This window comes from Drosophila novamexicana, unplaced genomic scaffold (assembly GCF_003285875.2).
Source record: "Drosophila novamexicana strain 15010-1031.04,08,12 unplaced genomic scaffold, DnovRS2.1 tig00000308-arrow-arrow-pilon, whole genome shotgun sequence".
NCBI classification, from domain to species: domain Eukaryota; kingdom Metazoa; phylum Arthropoda; class Insecta; order Diptera; family Drosophilidae; genus Drosophila; species Drosophila novamexicana.
The window spans coordinates 1854202-1870053 of NW_020824799.1; the positions used below are offsets into that span (position 1 = coordinate 1854202).

The 15852-nt window shown below is 38.6% G+C and overlaps 1 protein-coding gene across 3 annotated transcripts; it reads left to right on the forward strand.

Annotated features, from left to right (window-relative positions):
- Nucleotides 1-1125: 1125 nt before the first annotated feature.
- LOC115759483 (probable serine/threonine-protein kinase DDB_G0282963) lies at nt 1126-15844 on the forward strand. Of its 3 annotated transcripts, XM_030700417.1 has the most exons (5): nt 1126-1391; nt 2756-2862; nt 12365-12562; nt 14239-14756; nt 14830-15844. In XM_030700417.1, the coding sequence occupies exons 2-5, from the start codon at nt 2815-2817 to the stop codon at nt 15089-15091; spliced, it is 1026 nt and encodes a 341-aa protein (XP_030556277.1). In that variant the 5' UTR covers nt 1126-1391; nt 2756-2814; the 3' UTR covers nt 15092-15844. The 3 variants fall into 3 exon arrangements, with proteins under 3 accessions (XP_030556277.1, XP_030556278.1, XP_030556279.1); XM_030700418.1 differs by lacking the exons at nt 1126-1391; nt 2756-2862 and adding an exon at nt 11844-12094; XM_030700419.1 differs by lacking the exons at nt 1126-1391; nt 2756-2862 and adding an exon at nt 12089-12170.
- Nucleotides 15845-15852: the final 8 nt, after the last annotated feature.

Consider the following 15852-nt stretch of genomic DNA (forward strand, 5'->3'; position numbering starts at 1 on the left):
TAGCAAAAGTTATTGGTAGCTGACGCATTTTGCACACACCGCCATTACCGTTAGTAGGTTAGTTTAACAGATAGTCGTTATCGATATTGTTGATTCTGTTCGTTCTCAAACTAACACGGATTGCCTTGTATGACAGCTGTTGGTGCTTATCTTCGATAACAAAAAAGAAAAAAGAATAAAAACGACATGTTCATGATCAAAGAGCAACATATCAGTAACAACAATGATGAGTATTTCTAGTCTAGGTAAACAAAATTCCCCATTTCCACTTACATACTCACATAAATAAGAAGAAAGAAAAAAACCCCACACAGACACAACTCTTTGTTTACAAATGCATATATTCATTGACGCTTTTCTTAAATATGCATATGTAAATAGACAATTGCCTGGGTACACTCAGAGAAAGAGGCTATAATTATCTGGAATTTCATTCATTAATATATTTTTAATCATTCGCAATTTCAAATTTGATTTTAAATTTTGTAAAAATACATATTTTTAACTAGAATAGTTTGTCTATTGCGAACAAATGTTGTCTATTTATTCTCAGTGTATTCATATGTATATAAGCTTAAGGAGTTGCCGGCATGCTAATTAATCGACACTATGACGGAGCTGGCGTTGCCAGACGACGCAGCAACTGGAGGAAGGGCAGGCAACATATGTATTTCTTTTGCCTGAAGCCACGACCTGTTGCTTGAGTGTTAATCCCCACTCATACTTATTCTCAGAAAGTGTCAGCGACAAGTGAATTTCTCTTCGATTACATGATAACAACAAAAACAAATACTTATCACTTAAACGAAATCTGTGATACGTACATAGATGTACCTACATATGTATGTTTGGATGTGTATTGGTCATATTTCGAGAGCGTAGGCGTCGAAGAGAACACAAATAAACAAATTGAATACACATGTGTATGCATGTCTGCATAACGTAGCCCAATTCTTGAATTGCAGGCAATGCTGCTCTCTTTCTCTGCCGCTCTCTGTCTCGGCCGCCCGTTCCAGGCAGCAGCCCAGTCCAAATGAGTGAAAGAGCACCAAGGCGTGGGAGCGGCGGAACGTACGCGCGTGAGAGCGCGTTTAGGTTTCGTTTGTTCGTGCTCACAAGCTTTGACGCCGATCGTCGCTGTTGCTGTCGCTGTCGCCGTCGCCGCATCAGTTGGAGCTGACTGGGCTGGAGTTCAGTCAGTCAGTTGTTATCGAGCGTTACTTGAAGCTGGTTGGCTGCCCACTGCCAGGCTGTGTGTTGTTGTTGTTAGTATTAGTGTTTAGTATTAGTCGTGTGTGCGCGCTGCGAAAATCTGAGCTACCTCACGCCCCCCAGCACCGCTCGCGTTGTCGCCGCCGTCGTCGTCGCCGTCCCTGCTGCCAGTTTTATTTGTGAGTGCCAGTGACTGCCCAAAAAAAAAGAAAGAGGTTGCCATTTAAATACAACTACATAAGTAAAAAAACACATACATACATACATACGTACAGGCAAAGCGCGCATAAACCGTTTCAGTTGAAACTTCAGTTGTTGCCAAGCGACGCAGCAGCATCTGCAACAAAAACAAACGTACAATTCATAATTATACATTACGCCCACACTCACATACACACACACACAATAGCAAGCCCATTATGTATGTGCATTGAGACACATGCATACATACGTGTGTACGTATTTGTTGTATACATTTCCATTGTGCGCTGCATAAGCGACAAACAAGCGGCTCGTTGTCTCGCAAACAAATCTTAACAGCAGCGGCAACAACAAAAAATTAAAATAATAATAAATAAATATATAATTTTTGTAGATAAAAACACAACGTCAACTGCAAAAGATCACGAAATGAGGTACACGCGTTGTTGTCGCTTGACGTTGTCGCAGACGGAAAACAAATTCACTCACTCACACACACGCACACACACGCACACACACACACACACACACACATTACACCTACATCCGCACACACATACACACGCTTGAAATGCCACACACTGGAGATTTGCACAAGTGCAAAGACAAAACGATTTCTTTGGGTTTTTTTGTTCCATCTTTGGCCTTGGTTAACATAATATGAGTGCACACACACACACACACACACACGCATATACAGTTACGGTTACAGTTAGTCACCCATACACACATACACATAACTGCAACAGCCAAAAACCTAAGCCTGCAGAAATTGAGAGCAAAAATTCGCAGTAGCAATAAATGAGAACTACAGAGAAAGGTCTCTTAATGAGATGCCAGGTCAAACAAAAGAAAAAACAAACATAATTGAAAATAGATGAATATCTAAAAAGTGTTTCATATTTGATCAAAAAAAAAAAAAGAAAGAAAGTATATTTAATATTTTTGAATAAATTTGTCGCTCCAAAAGACTCTTTTATTAAAATTGTATGCCATTGAGTCAAAAGAAGTCCGTCTAGAACAAGTTCGTTAGCAGAGCTTTCACTGTACTTATAATGAGTTATTTTCAAGCATAAGATTTAATTGAAAGGATGAAATAAACTGAGACTAATTGGAAAAATAAAAACAATAACAAGAATATCATCAGCTGATCATAAAAGCGTAAAAGATCGTGACCAAAACTATAAAAAAATATATATATAACCCATTGATTTATGGTCGATATATAAATCAACAACAATTTCCAATAAAAAAAACACACGACCGACCGGCGATAAGTGAGAGTGAAGTGAAATATTTATTGTACACATACTTAGAATACTTAACGTTTTCCTTCACGCAGATCTTTCATAAGGCCCAAAATCAACAACAACAACAACAACAACAAAAGAAAACACGGAAATGGATTACATTGTAAAGGCCTACAAGGACTGGAAATTGCATTCGCAAGTAAGTAGAAAACAAATAACAAAGGCAATGATTGAAGATTATTCTATATAATACACATAAATATATCATATACATACATACATATATGACACAAGGCATCATACATGTATGTGGGCAACCTTAAGGCTGAGTTGGGTTGGGATCGTGAACTACAAGAATTTTGACAAGTGTTTGCCTCTGACTGTAACACACATTCGCACAGGAACAAGCGACCCCTCTTGAGGCCACTCTCAATGTTTACAGGGTATCCGACTTGGAGCTAATGTTCTGGTTTAGCCTAGGCCAAAATGTCATCAAGTGTGAGAAGTGCAAGTCAAGGTGTTCGAAGTAAAAAACGAGAAAGAAACGCCGAAGATTTAATACCCTTGCAGTCAGCTTCCGTATCATAATGCTTAGCTCATAGCGAAGTATGATTCAAATATCTTGATTCAAATTAATACAGATCAAGGATATATATATACTTTATGGCGTCGGCGATGTCTCCTGTTGTGCGTAACACATTTCGTGACAAAGTTATAGGGTATCAAAAACCCAAATTAATTGGCTAACTGAAATAGACGCAGGTGAATGAATCAACGAACATGGCTCGAACACGGATTCAGAGCAAATTCAACATTTGCAATGCTTTTAGCTGCAAACATACATATATGTATATGTGTGTATATGTGTGTATATATGTATATATATGTATATAATTCGTATATAATTCGTATATAATTCGTATATATTTCGTACACATAAGCAATAGTATGAAGTCATGCCCAGCTCGCAGGTCGTTAGCTCTTGGTTCGGTGGCTTAAAGCCAAAAGAGCAGAAAAAGAATGTATGCATGTGTGTGTGTGTGTGTGTGGCAACAATCAGGCAGACAAAGTCAGAGTCAGATCTATTCACACACACACACTGCAACAACTGTCCGAGGTGCTTAACCGCATTTAACAAATTTTAAGCAACCTGGGGCCAAAGCAGCCGCAGCAGAAAATAATAAATAATTCTCATGAAACACGATCGTGTCGAAATGGTCTCGCATTACCCAAGAAAAACCACTTTGAATGGAGCTTTTTTTTATATATCTTTTATACTTGCTTGTCTAAAATACCCTGTAATCCTTCGACATGCTTGAACATGGGCACATTGCAGTTGTCCAAATTTAGTTAAGAGCCAGATTCAATTCAATTCATTTCATTTTGCGTTCGACCAGTAGCTTGTGATCTCTACCAAGAAGGTATACAAATTATTACAAGTATATAACTTAGATTAAGAAGAAGGAATTGAAATGATTCGCCTCGTAGATGGGTGATAGGAAGCGCTTCTCTCTGATAAGAATACATATATTTGAGTAACATTCACAGCCGAGTCGGTCTGGGCAACTGCTTACCCAAAATCGATAAATATCGATATACAGCTTATATAATTTGTAAGCCTATTTCAAAGATGACAATTAATTTCATGTGTAAAATCATATTCTTACTCGATTAACCCTCAGCCTTGAGTTATGGGTATCTCCCAATTGATCACATTTAATTCTTTTTACACGAAATCGATAAATATCGATTTTCAGCTTACATTTTTTAAGCATAACTCAAAGCTGACGAACAATTTTCTGTGTAAAATCATTTTTCTACTCAATTAAAGATATATTACGAATGCACGTTTCACTAGCTAGTCCAGGCTCGAGTAATGAGTATCTTCTAGTTGAGCAGTTTTCTTTGTTTTTGTGCGCAGAAATATCGATACATATCGATTTTCAGCTTATGTTTTTTAAACCTATCTCAAAGTAAAGTCATACTTCTACTCAATCAAACCAGGCTCGAATAATGGGTATCTTCTAGTTGAGCACTTTTATTGCTCTCTGTACAAATGCCACCAATGTGTGCAGCTTGGCTTTGGCGCTGGCTTTCTGTGACTGTGTGCCGGCTGTTAGTGCGGATCGTGGCCAACGAACCAGGCGATGAGTAAGCCGCCAGTTGCCAACGTCGTCGCACATCTGGCCTAAAGCAGAGAGTCAGTCAGCCAGTCAGCCAGCAATGCGGCCAACTTGTGCGACTCCGTCTGAATTGCAAATGAGTGCACGAGTGAATAAAGCCAAATGCATTTATGTATTTGCGCTGCCCGTGCTCATTATACTCTGTTAGTGCGGCGTCTAAAGCGGGTATATTGGCTTTGTCGCGACATCTAGCTGAGAGCAGAAAGAAAAAAGAGTATTCACAAAATCCGTATCATTGCCGTCCAAGAAAACGAACTTAAACTGAGAACATTTGAACTTAAATCAAGTTTGTTGTCATTTCCTTTGCCCTTCTCATGATAGAGTATATATAGGCGAGAGCACACTCGGTTTTCAGACATTTCATTTCGAACAGAGTATTGCGCAGTCGTTTGCATTCACTTGCAAAATTTCGTGCCTGCCTTTGCTAGTTGTTGCCAGTTATTGCTAATTAGGCCAAAGCACAAAATACACATAAAAACTCGAAACTGCAATTTTATGCTCTTTGTTGGTTTTCGCATTCTGATAAAAAAAACGCGCGTGCTAAAAATATCCTTAGCCTTGGGCGTGCCATCTTCTTCGCGACGGGTTCAATGCCCAAACCTAAGCCCAGGTCCCAAGTCCAAGCCCAAGTGCCAGCTTAAGAACAAGCCATGGGCCGGTTTTTCACTATTCAGTTGCCGCCATTTGCTTTTGGCAAATATACAGTAAAAACTCTATTAACGAAAAGTATAAGAAAATCATTCATTTGAGAAATTTCGTTCAAATAAATATATTTATTTATAAACTAGCGGTTACTGCCCGGAATTGATCGTTGATTGTGCTAAACACTTTAGATATTGCCTTTCCACTAAGTACACGCCCATGGAAAATGAAATCTACCAATCTTTATCCCCACTTCTTATTAAATAAATAAATAATTATGTTTTAAGTGCATCGAACAAAATCAGTCAGTCAATCAGTCGATATATCAGTTAGATAGTCAGTCAATCAGTCAGTCAGTCAGTCAGTCAATTAGTCAGTCAATAAGCCAGTCAGTCAATAAGTCAGTCATTCAGTCTGCCAGTCAGTCAGTCAAAAGGTCAGTCAGTCAGTCAGTCAGTCAATTAGTCAGTCAATAAGCCAGTCAGTCAATAAGTCAGTCATTCAGTCTGCCAGTCAGTCAGTCAGTCAATCAGTCAGTCAATCAGTCAGTCAATCAGTCAGTCAATAAGTCTGCCAGTCAGTCAATAAGTCAGTCATTCAGTCTGCCAGTCAGTCAATCAGTCAGTCAGTCAGTCAATCAGTCAGTCAATAAGTCAGTCATTCAGTCCGCCAGTCAGTCAGTCAATCAGTCAATCAGTCAGTCAATTAGTCAGTCATTCAGTCTTCCAGTCAGTCAGTCGTCAACAGACAAACAGTTTTATATATAGATCAATCAATCAATCAGTCAGTCAGTCGACAGACAAACTGTTTTATATATAGAGATTTATGTGTCCGCTCAAGAGAGCTTTTACTGTACTTTACACGGCATAATCCATTGCGTCCGCCCTTCAACTAACGCTCGCAACGGGGGCAACTGAAAATGCCAGCTCGTTTTATCTCTGCTCGCATAATGACATATTATGCATAGCCTCGGTATTTCAATAAACCCCAACGATATGCGGGCTGACCTGGATTTGGGGTCCCTTCTCGAGGCCCCTTTCAGTTAATTAGCATAGAGTATCTCTCGGGCTGAGTCAGAACTCGGTTAAAATTGAACATTTTCGTAAGGCTTGTTCAAGATCGGACTCTCGAGCTGATCCATCAGCTTGTTTCCTGCTGCAATTCGGTTTTAGCCGGTTTTTGCTGGGCTTTAAGCTTGACGTAGTTGTTATTAACCAACTTGCTATTTTTCGGGTTTTCTTAAGAACGCCGTTGAACTGGTTTCTGAAAGACTTACATTTGAAATATATGCTTAAAAGTAGGCGTGACTCGGCAAAAGTTATGATTAAACAAAATGAAACAATCATCTAAATATTTCCAGGCAGTTATCATATATTTACTCAATGACAAGCCCCAATACTAAGTATGTAGTATCAATGCCATAAACGTGTTTTTCTTTCATTTCAAGCGACAAACTTTGCGATATCAATAGGAATTGTGGCCCTTTGTTCGAGGCATTCAAGAATTTTCCTTTGTTAAGCGATTGCTTCTAGACGGGATCAATCACATTGTAAGCCATCAATAAATACTCACAAATATTGGCTATAAATAAGCTGCTGGCCTTGCACTTGTGTCGCCCCACTCACAATCTTATCTCTGGGCTAATTCGACCAGCCAAAGTTTATTATAAAAAAATAAAATAAAAATGAATAAGACAATAATATGGAATATAATATCAACAGCAGTTGAATAAATCAAAATAATAAGCATTCCAACGATCTGATCTGGCAAAAATAAATTAAATTCCCTCAACAATCAATCAAGTACTCCAACTGATTGATTGTGATTGATATAACTACATAGATATCAGAAGCTAACGGTATATATTATCATTAACGTAAGCATTTAATTGATTTGAATATTCAAAACGCAGCCTGAATATCTGTAGAAATATGAGTATTTATGAGTATATAAAAAGCTGCTAAGCAAGCGGTTTAACCACATATTGACACATACAGTGAGCGCTCTAATGAGCGGACAGTGCGATTTTCGATGCTTAGAATATGTTCAACAAATTGTAGAAATAAAATTCATATTCAATGTGCACCGTCTTCTACCAACACCTACTTACTGGTAATAAAAATAATATTTTAATACAGAAATTCATAAAATTTGCGCTAGCTGCAGCAAACACGCACACATTATCCTTAATAACTTCTGTGTGTCTTCACAGATCTTGATGAAATTTGCAACAGTAGATCTTATTGTGCTAAAGAACATTTGTATATTCTCAAAAAGTCAATTGCATTAAAATTGTGTTGGTGGGCAATACAAAATGGTTCATTTACTTGATTCATAGCCATGAGTTGGCAGCGAGGAGTTGATAAATATACTATTCTAGAAGGTACTTATCAAGTTTGGTGACTCTAGCTCTTATAACATACATTTGCACAAATTTATTATACTCTTTTACCCATTTGAATGGGTTCAGGATATAAATTGATAATTGATTAATGATATTAGGGTGATTTTGGACACACTTGGGCGAGTTCGTTATCGTTGATTTCACTGTACGCACGTTGCGCAAAACCACAAAAACTGATAAATACTATGCATATTATATTATTTAATTGTATTCTTCTCGAAACACCCTTCACTTTGATATTTAACGGGCCGTTAAAATGGCATTTGCGCAATGTATTTGTCGAAAGGCACTTTGTAAAATCTCATAGAAAGTCACGTTGATGATTATATTGCACGTAGCCGATGTCCAGTAACGGATACTACTACGTAGTAGCATACTATATCTGCTGGTTAACTGGAGGAGGCGATGACGTTGCCCTTCAATTGAACAAACAGAAAGTTAAACAGCTTAATAAATAAACAAACGCACACACAGAAGCTAGAAGTATTTACCTTTTTACAAGCAACTATTCAGTGAGAACCCATCCATTTAATTTATCAGAAAATATATGTGTAGACATATAAATAAACTTAATGCCACTTAAGATTCTGGCACTTGACTTTCGGTATCGGGCTTTTGCATTTTCAAGTGCAACTCGGGCTATACAATTGATAGAGCGCAACAGGTTGAGCCCGGATACGTATTTAGAATGTCACAAAGCGATATGCTAAAAGTCCCCGCTATGATAACAAACATGATGGAGCATATGAACTCGATGTTTACTATAGTATTTCAGGTATCATAAGAGCCCAAGGAGGGAGTGTCAATGGCTAAAGTACAAGCTCATTTTTAACTGAGTAATTCTTGACAATCTTTGTGGCACTCGTATCTAGTAGTTATTATCAGTTAATTAAACATGTTACCCAGAAAACGTTTTAAATGCCCGATGTTGTCTTAAAGCACAACACGAACACGAACCGCACGCACGCACGCACGCACGCTCCGTAATGTCACTTAAACGACACATAACTTTTTGCAAAAGAGTAAAATACTTTATTTCTTTATTTGTTTCCTTATACTATTTCTTTATATATAAATCTTTATACATATTTCTAGGTGTTTAGCTTGAAGTAAATAAAGAATTTCATTTGATTTTCTATTATTATTTTACAAAAATCTATACAATTTTATATGTTCTTAATTTTCTGCTTATTTATATTGCTCTTGTCTTATTATTAGCACGCACACGTCTAATATTTTCTTTTTTAGCACTAGCACATCGCGTTGAGTTCGTGTCACGAAAGCAAAACAAAACACGCGCCCAACTCGTCGTGTTCGTGTCACGAAAGACAACAAAACACGCGCCTAACTTTGCCTTAACTCGTTCTATGCACACGTCTGATATTCTCATTTTTAGCACGAACACGTCGTGTTCGTGTCACGAAACAACGCGAAACACGCGCCCAGCAGCTATGCTTTAGATAGTTTATGATAGTTTAGATAGTTCTATGAACACGTCCAATATATTATTTTTAGTATGAGCACGTCGTGTTCGTGTCACTATCGTTCTACGCACACGTCGTGTCACGAAAACAAAAGAAAACACGCGCCCAACTCTGCTCTAGATCGTTCTATGAATACGTCCACATACATATGTAGCTCACGTTAATAAAGCCGCCCATTCCATAGTTGTCATGCATAATAATAATATCTAAATTGATATGTGTTAGCTTCTTATATTTGTGTCACGTACGATGTGGCTCAGATTTGTGGTTGTGGTTTTTTTTGTTGCTGCTGTTTATCAATTTGCCAATTTCCCATTTTGTTGATTTTAATTAATACTAAAGATAGTGCGGCGCACTACAGTTGCGCTGCCATAAAGTAACTGTTACTTAAATTCAGCCTTCGACTATAATTTTTGTGCGCCTTGCACAGATCCATAAATTTTGACATACTTACATGCACACAACGACAAAAAACATAAAAAAAAGCCCATAAGCAACAAATTGAAATAGATTGCAAGCGATATCATTAAATTTATGGCTTTTGCCATACGAATAATTATTTATGTGTGTTTTCTGTTTGAAACGCCGTACGATTCGTTTGGCAACCTTTAATTTTGGCCTCTCGAGATTTCCAATTAACTCCACGTGACCTTCCCGTGCTCTGTGCGAAGTTCTTTGGTTAACCATCCGGCGTAGTTCCCAACCCCGGAGACCAAACAACAACAGAAAATTAGTGAGTCACATGTGAAATTTTGGACTGTCTGTGATTTCCATTTAGCGACTTTTCAATCGAAATCTGTGCAAAATCACACGTTTGTCTTTTGATAGACATAAACAATTAAACAATAAATAATTATCACATGGCAATTGACCCGTCTTTTGCGCCGGCTGAAAAGTCCCCTTCTAAAATACCCATTGAATGTGAGTCGAACCGGGAATAATGGTTTTATGTATGTGTATATGCGAAAAGCATTACTATAATTTCCTTACCAAGCACTGAAAAGTCATCTTCTAAAATACCCATTGAATATGAGTCGAACCGGGAATAATGGTTTTATGCATATGCAAAAAGCGGTATTATAATTTCCCAATCAGAAGCTTTTGATAATACAACTATCGATAAATTTCCCCTGCTTTTCGGCAATCGATAAGCAGCGTCTTATTAGAGACATACAGTTATATGTTTGCTTAGAAGTACACATTCTTGCTTCAGGGTATCTCTGGTTGGGCAGTTAAGCATATACTCCTTCTTTTGTTTGTTTCTTTTATGAGTGCTCATCAAACGATCAGTTGCGCGCAGCATGGACAATTTCAAGTGCTTTCACAGCTGATGTTGATATGTTTATATACATATATATATATATATATATATATATATATATATATATATATATATATATATATATATATCTGTCTGTACACATAAACAAACGTATAATGCATAAGTATAGCGAAATTCAATTGAGGGAAACCCGGCGCGTGACTAGCCTCTGCGATTTATGCATGTCAATGACCGTTATTTTGTTTTTTTTTTTTGTTTTATATTATTTCAAATAGATCAATGGGAAATTGGGCTGAAACTGTTAAATTGTCTGTCGTCTGATAGTTGGAGGATTCGGTGCGCTTATCAGTTGCGTTATATCAGCTAATATTTACCGTACATTCGAAAACAGTGCTCTCTCCCTTTCTCTTTCTCTCTGCTGCATGCAAATGGTAACATACTGCTATTGCAGAAAACACTTTGACTGCGACAAGTTGTTGTTGACCTTAACAGCAGCAGCAGCTGTCAATGCAAATACACACACACACACACACATGTGAGTGTGTCTTGAAGTGGCAGCCAAGGAAGTAATTGCATTTAGCCACGTTGTAGTACGCTGGCAATAATGCATTAATATTACAAATAAAATACTGAGATATCATTAATAAATAAAGTCACATGTTAATTAAAAGTCATGCCGGCAATTCGATTTAATAATTTTAAATATACTATGCAGCAGCTGGCCGCCGCCGTTTGGCTTGTTGTTTGTCTTTGTTGAGAGTGGGTCGACAGCGAGCTGCTGCTTTGTCCAAACAGGTTTAAGCCTAACAACAACAACAATATGCAATACATTGAAAGGCGTTTACGTTGTTGGCTATCACGTGAAAAAATTATTATTCGCCCTCGTAAGCAATAAAAAACAATCGCAAATTAGCATGCGCTCGAAACAAAAGGCAACAAACAAAACACGCGCTCAACAATTACAGTTGCAACTCTGTGCATCGCAGCAATCGATAACTTTTAAGCGGGGCATCAATTAGTGGGCGTGACACGACGATCCAGCACTTTGAGTGGCTTAGAAAGAAAACGGTTTATTGTGCTCGAGTCGACAATTTCAACAAGTGCCCATCTCTAGCGTGTATTGCCTACCTTGGTATATTTGGCATTAAGTCAATCGAGCGCTACGGTCACACTGGCACATCACAGCACAACACAACAACTTGTAAACACGTAGTAAACGCAACTGTAAATCAACGTTAGCGAAAAAATATTACAAAAAAAATTAATTAGCAAAACAGCAGTGAAATTAAATACTTGCGTGCATACAATTTAAAATAATGCATTTTTTTTTTAAAGTAAAATGTGCCTTTATATTGGCATAACCGTTGCAACTGCATTGCTTTTGTTTTAACTTTCGGTTGCGCTTGGCTGTAGTTACCTGCTGCTGGGGAGTTCGTGTGAGTGCAGGGGGGCAGGGGATTCTGTCTAATAAAGAAATCACTGAAATTGCCTGTGCGCTATTTATATTTATAGGTATACCATACAAGTATAGACACACACACACACACACACACACACGCACACACAAATGTTTGTTACGCTACAACAATGACATCACAGCTGTTGTTGGCAAAAACAAAACCCAAAGAAAAAACAAATAACATGCAAACACAGTTACGGAAACATAATTAACACTTTCTCCTTTCACTTGTTCGATCCAATTGCAGTTTCAAGAGATCGTGCCTGATATGGATGACACCGAATTCATGTTCAACGAAAAGCAATCGATACGCGACTCCTCACGCACCCTCAAGAAGTATGGCAGCACCTGCTGCAACAATCTGAGAAACAATGAAATTCTCATACGACACACGGTGGAAAAAACGGATACACTGCAAGGAATTTCACTCAAATATGGCGCCACGGTATGTGCTAGTAATAATAAACAGTTTGTCGGCTAGTTATCAGTGCTGCCAGCTGTCGCACCAAAATTTAGCCAAATCCAACGGTAAAAATGGGTGAATTAGCGATGTGAGCAGAGGGGATGCCAAGAAATAGCTAAATCAGTCAAAATCCGCTATAAAACAGCTGAACGGGCAACACTGCAATGTATGGTCAATCGATTTGAGCTAAAATTAGCTAGAAAATAGCTGAACGTAGTATAAGTATGCTTATTGGATTTAAGTTAAGAAAAAGCTAAAATTAGCACACACAAAAAAATAGCTAAATGTAGTAGAAGTATGCTTAATCGATTTCAGCTAAAAATATCCAAAAGTAGCTAGAAAATAGCTGAACTGCAAAGTATGCCTAATTTGAGCTTCAAATAGTCTAAAGTAGCTAGAAAATAGCTGAATTGGCCACACTGCAAAGTATGCTCAATCGATTTGAGCCATGTTCACTGGAAATCCCCTCCGCCCCACAGAGTGTTGGGTGGCCCTCCGCCTTCAACTTGCAATGGCTTCTTTTTAGCTGTCGTGTGGCACGCAAATTCTTTCATATTCCAAATGTCAGCCAACTTTCAACTTTCAATCGATTTAATAGCGTGAAATCCTTTTCGTATACATTTCATTGTTTATGAGCTGCGAGCCACGCTTGACACTAATTTTGGGCAAATAAGATAGCATCACAATTTAGACATGGGCGAAGTGGTCGGAGAATGGGAAGGTGGAGGGGGGGGGGTGTGTGTGTGTGTGTGCTTATCAGCTGTGTTATCGCGCAAAGTGGAGAAATGCTGCAGCCAAATGTTCCGACAGTTTGCTGCATATGATTTATGTACAGTTCACCAGTCACGAGTGCGACCAGAATCTAGGCTAATATTTAAGTTTTTTTTTTGTCAACATTTAATCAGCTTCCACACAGATAAGTTGTTGGGATTCTTAGTATTAGTTGTTTCGTTTGGTTCATTTACCTTGTTGTTGGCCCAATTTATCATCATGACTCAAACACGGGCTGTGTCAACGCAGCCAGCCATCAATTAGTTAGTCTATTGGCTGTCACTCATTCAACTGCATGTACAGTGAACGCACGCTTGAGCGATCGTTCCAAAGATATCGGGAATGCAAGCATATTTCTTAGGAATTTCCCATAAAAAGTCGCTTACTGTCATCTTTTTAAGATTTTATTTTTAATATATAGATTAGTATTATTTGTACAGTGAACACACGCTTAAGCGAACAGCGGTTCCTTAAACAGATATCTGGAAAAAACATAATATATTATTTCGCGTTCTCACTTAAATAAGATTTGGTAAAGATATTATTAAATAAAATATCCGACGATGATAGATAGGTACTACAGGTAAAAATATCTTGAAGAACAAATATGTTGCTTATGCAAAAATTTAAGTTTCGACCGATAGTTCCTATGGCAGCCATTTGATATAGTCCTCCGATCCGAGCTGTTCCGACGAAAAGTGTTTCATTATGAAAGCTTTAAGACTCAGAGATTGGTTTATGGACAAACGAATTAGTGGACCATATCGAAAGGGAAGAGAGTTAGTTGTCCGCAAATGTCTTCAAGTCGAGTTTCGACTGTAGTTGTTAAGCTTATATATATTTATTATATTAATATAAATATGTCCTCTTTTACCTACACATTTCAGACGGAGCAAATAAGGCGCGCGAACCGTCTGTTTGCCTCGGACAGTTTGTTTCTGCGTCAGTTTTTGCTGGTGCCCGTAGAGAAGACGTCGCCATACTATTTGCAGGCAAATGGGGCTGACCAGCTGGCCGATGTGCTGGCCTCGCCGCCGACCACGCCGGATGCGAATGTGCAGCGGGAGACGCTGAACAATGCCAACAATTTGAGCTACAACAGCGGCGGCAGCAGCAACAGTTGCAATACAAACATCTCGTCGAGCTCGTCGAGCACACGTTCCGGCCAGCTGCATGGCACACCGCGTCCCTATTCGATTGCCGGCGAGCTGCTGGTCCAGGCCAGCGACGAGGATCCGGCGCTGATGCACAATCACAGCGCGTGCAGCAGCAAGCAGAGCAAATCCCTGGACTCTGTGGCCGCAATGACGCCCGAGGAGGAGAATCGCAAGTGCATGAACGACTTTCTCAACAAGATAGACAACACAATATCCGAGTCACGCAAATACGTGGAACGCTCCAAGGAGTAAGTGCCTCGGCTTTACCAATATATTCCTATATATAGGTAATAACATGTCCCTTTCTTTTTCTCTGCTCAGCCTGGTGAACAGTCAGAGCGATGCGGAGATTTGCATCAGCCCCACAACCGATGTCTTCTCGCAACGCCGCAATCAGCAGCTGAATAACTCCTACAAGAACAACAACAACAACAACAATCGTCCGCCGCATCATCAGAGGCACAGCTCGACGGGCAGCGGCAACTCGGACACGGCGCAGCTTCTGAACACAACGCAAACGCGTCGCGTACAAAACTCGCTGAAGCGCCTGGAGAAGCAGCAGGATGATTTCTTTGAATTGTAGCCGAGCTTGAAACTAGATTTAATTGCTGTGAGACGAGCGGGAGCTAGAGTTAAAGAGGGGGATAATTAAGTTTATAAATTGTTTTTAATTGCGGCACACGAAATGCTGCGCTAAATGTAAATTATAGATACGTACACTACCTTTATACTATATACCTATATATACCTATATATGCATATATATATACATACATATATAGATATGTTTATATGTTAGGCAGCGCTGCGCTATTTAAACCTGTACTATATACTAGATGACGACGCGTTTGTCGAATGTTTGTTTTCTTTTTTGATCTTATTGTTAGTCCCAAACTGTCAGCCCCTTTGTAATTGCCGCCAATTTGCTTGCAAGGCCCCAGCCCCAGCCCCAAAATATGTTTATATATACTTTCCTCTTTTGTATGATTAGCTTTAATTACACTTAAAAATGCCTAGTTTAGCTATGAGAATTATTAATCTTAATTCAAACACACATTTAGTCGTTAGTCTCTGCAAGTTTAAATGCATAACTGACTGCTCTGTTTGCACATTTAATTGGCCGCTACAAAATAACTGTTAAATCTAACTTGTAACTCTTAATTATAATTTATTTGTTAGCTTTCAATAGTATTCTTAATGTTTATTGTCAATAATATTGCAAATGTTTGTGCAATCGCGACACAATTCAGCCGTCAACTTTCCCAAGGCCAACTAAAATGCAAATCAAATTCTATGAGAAGATTTTATAAACAAAATAAAGTAAGAATGTGTTTAAAAAAGAAA

Bases quoted from the DNA above. Each gene is read 5' to 3' on its own strand.
- LOC115759483 (XM_030700417.1), top strand. From the start codon at position 2,815: ATGGATTACATTGTAAAGGCCTACAAGGACTGGAAATTGCATTCGCAA. The intron at 2,863-12,364 runs GTAAGTAGAAAA...ATCCAATTGCAG, and splicing joins ACTGGAAATTGCATTCGCAA to TTTCAAGAGATCGTGCCTGA. The intron at 14,757-14,829 runs GTAAGTGCCTCG...TTCTCTGCTCAG, and splicing joins TACGTGGAACGCTCCAAGGA to CCTGGTGAACAGTCAGAGCG.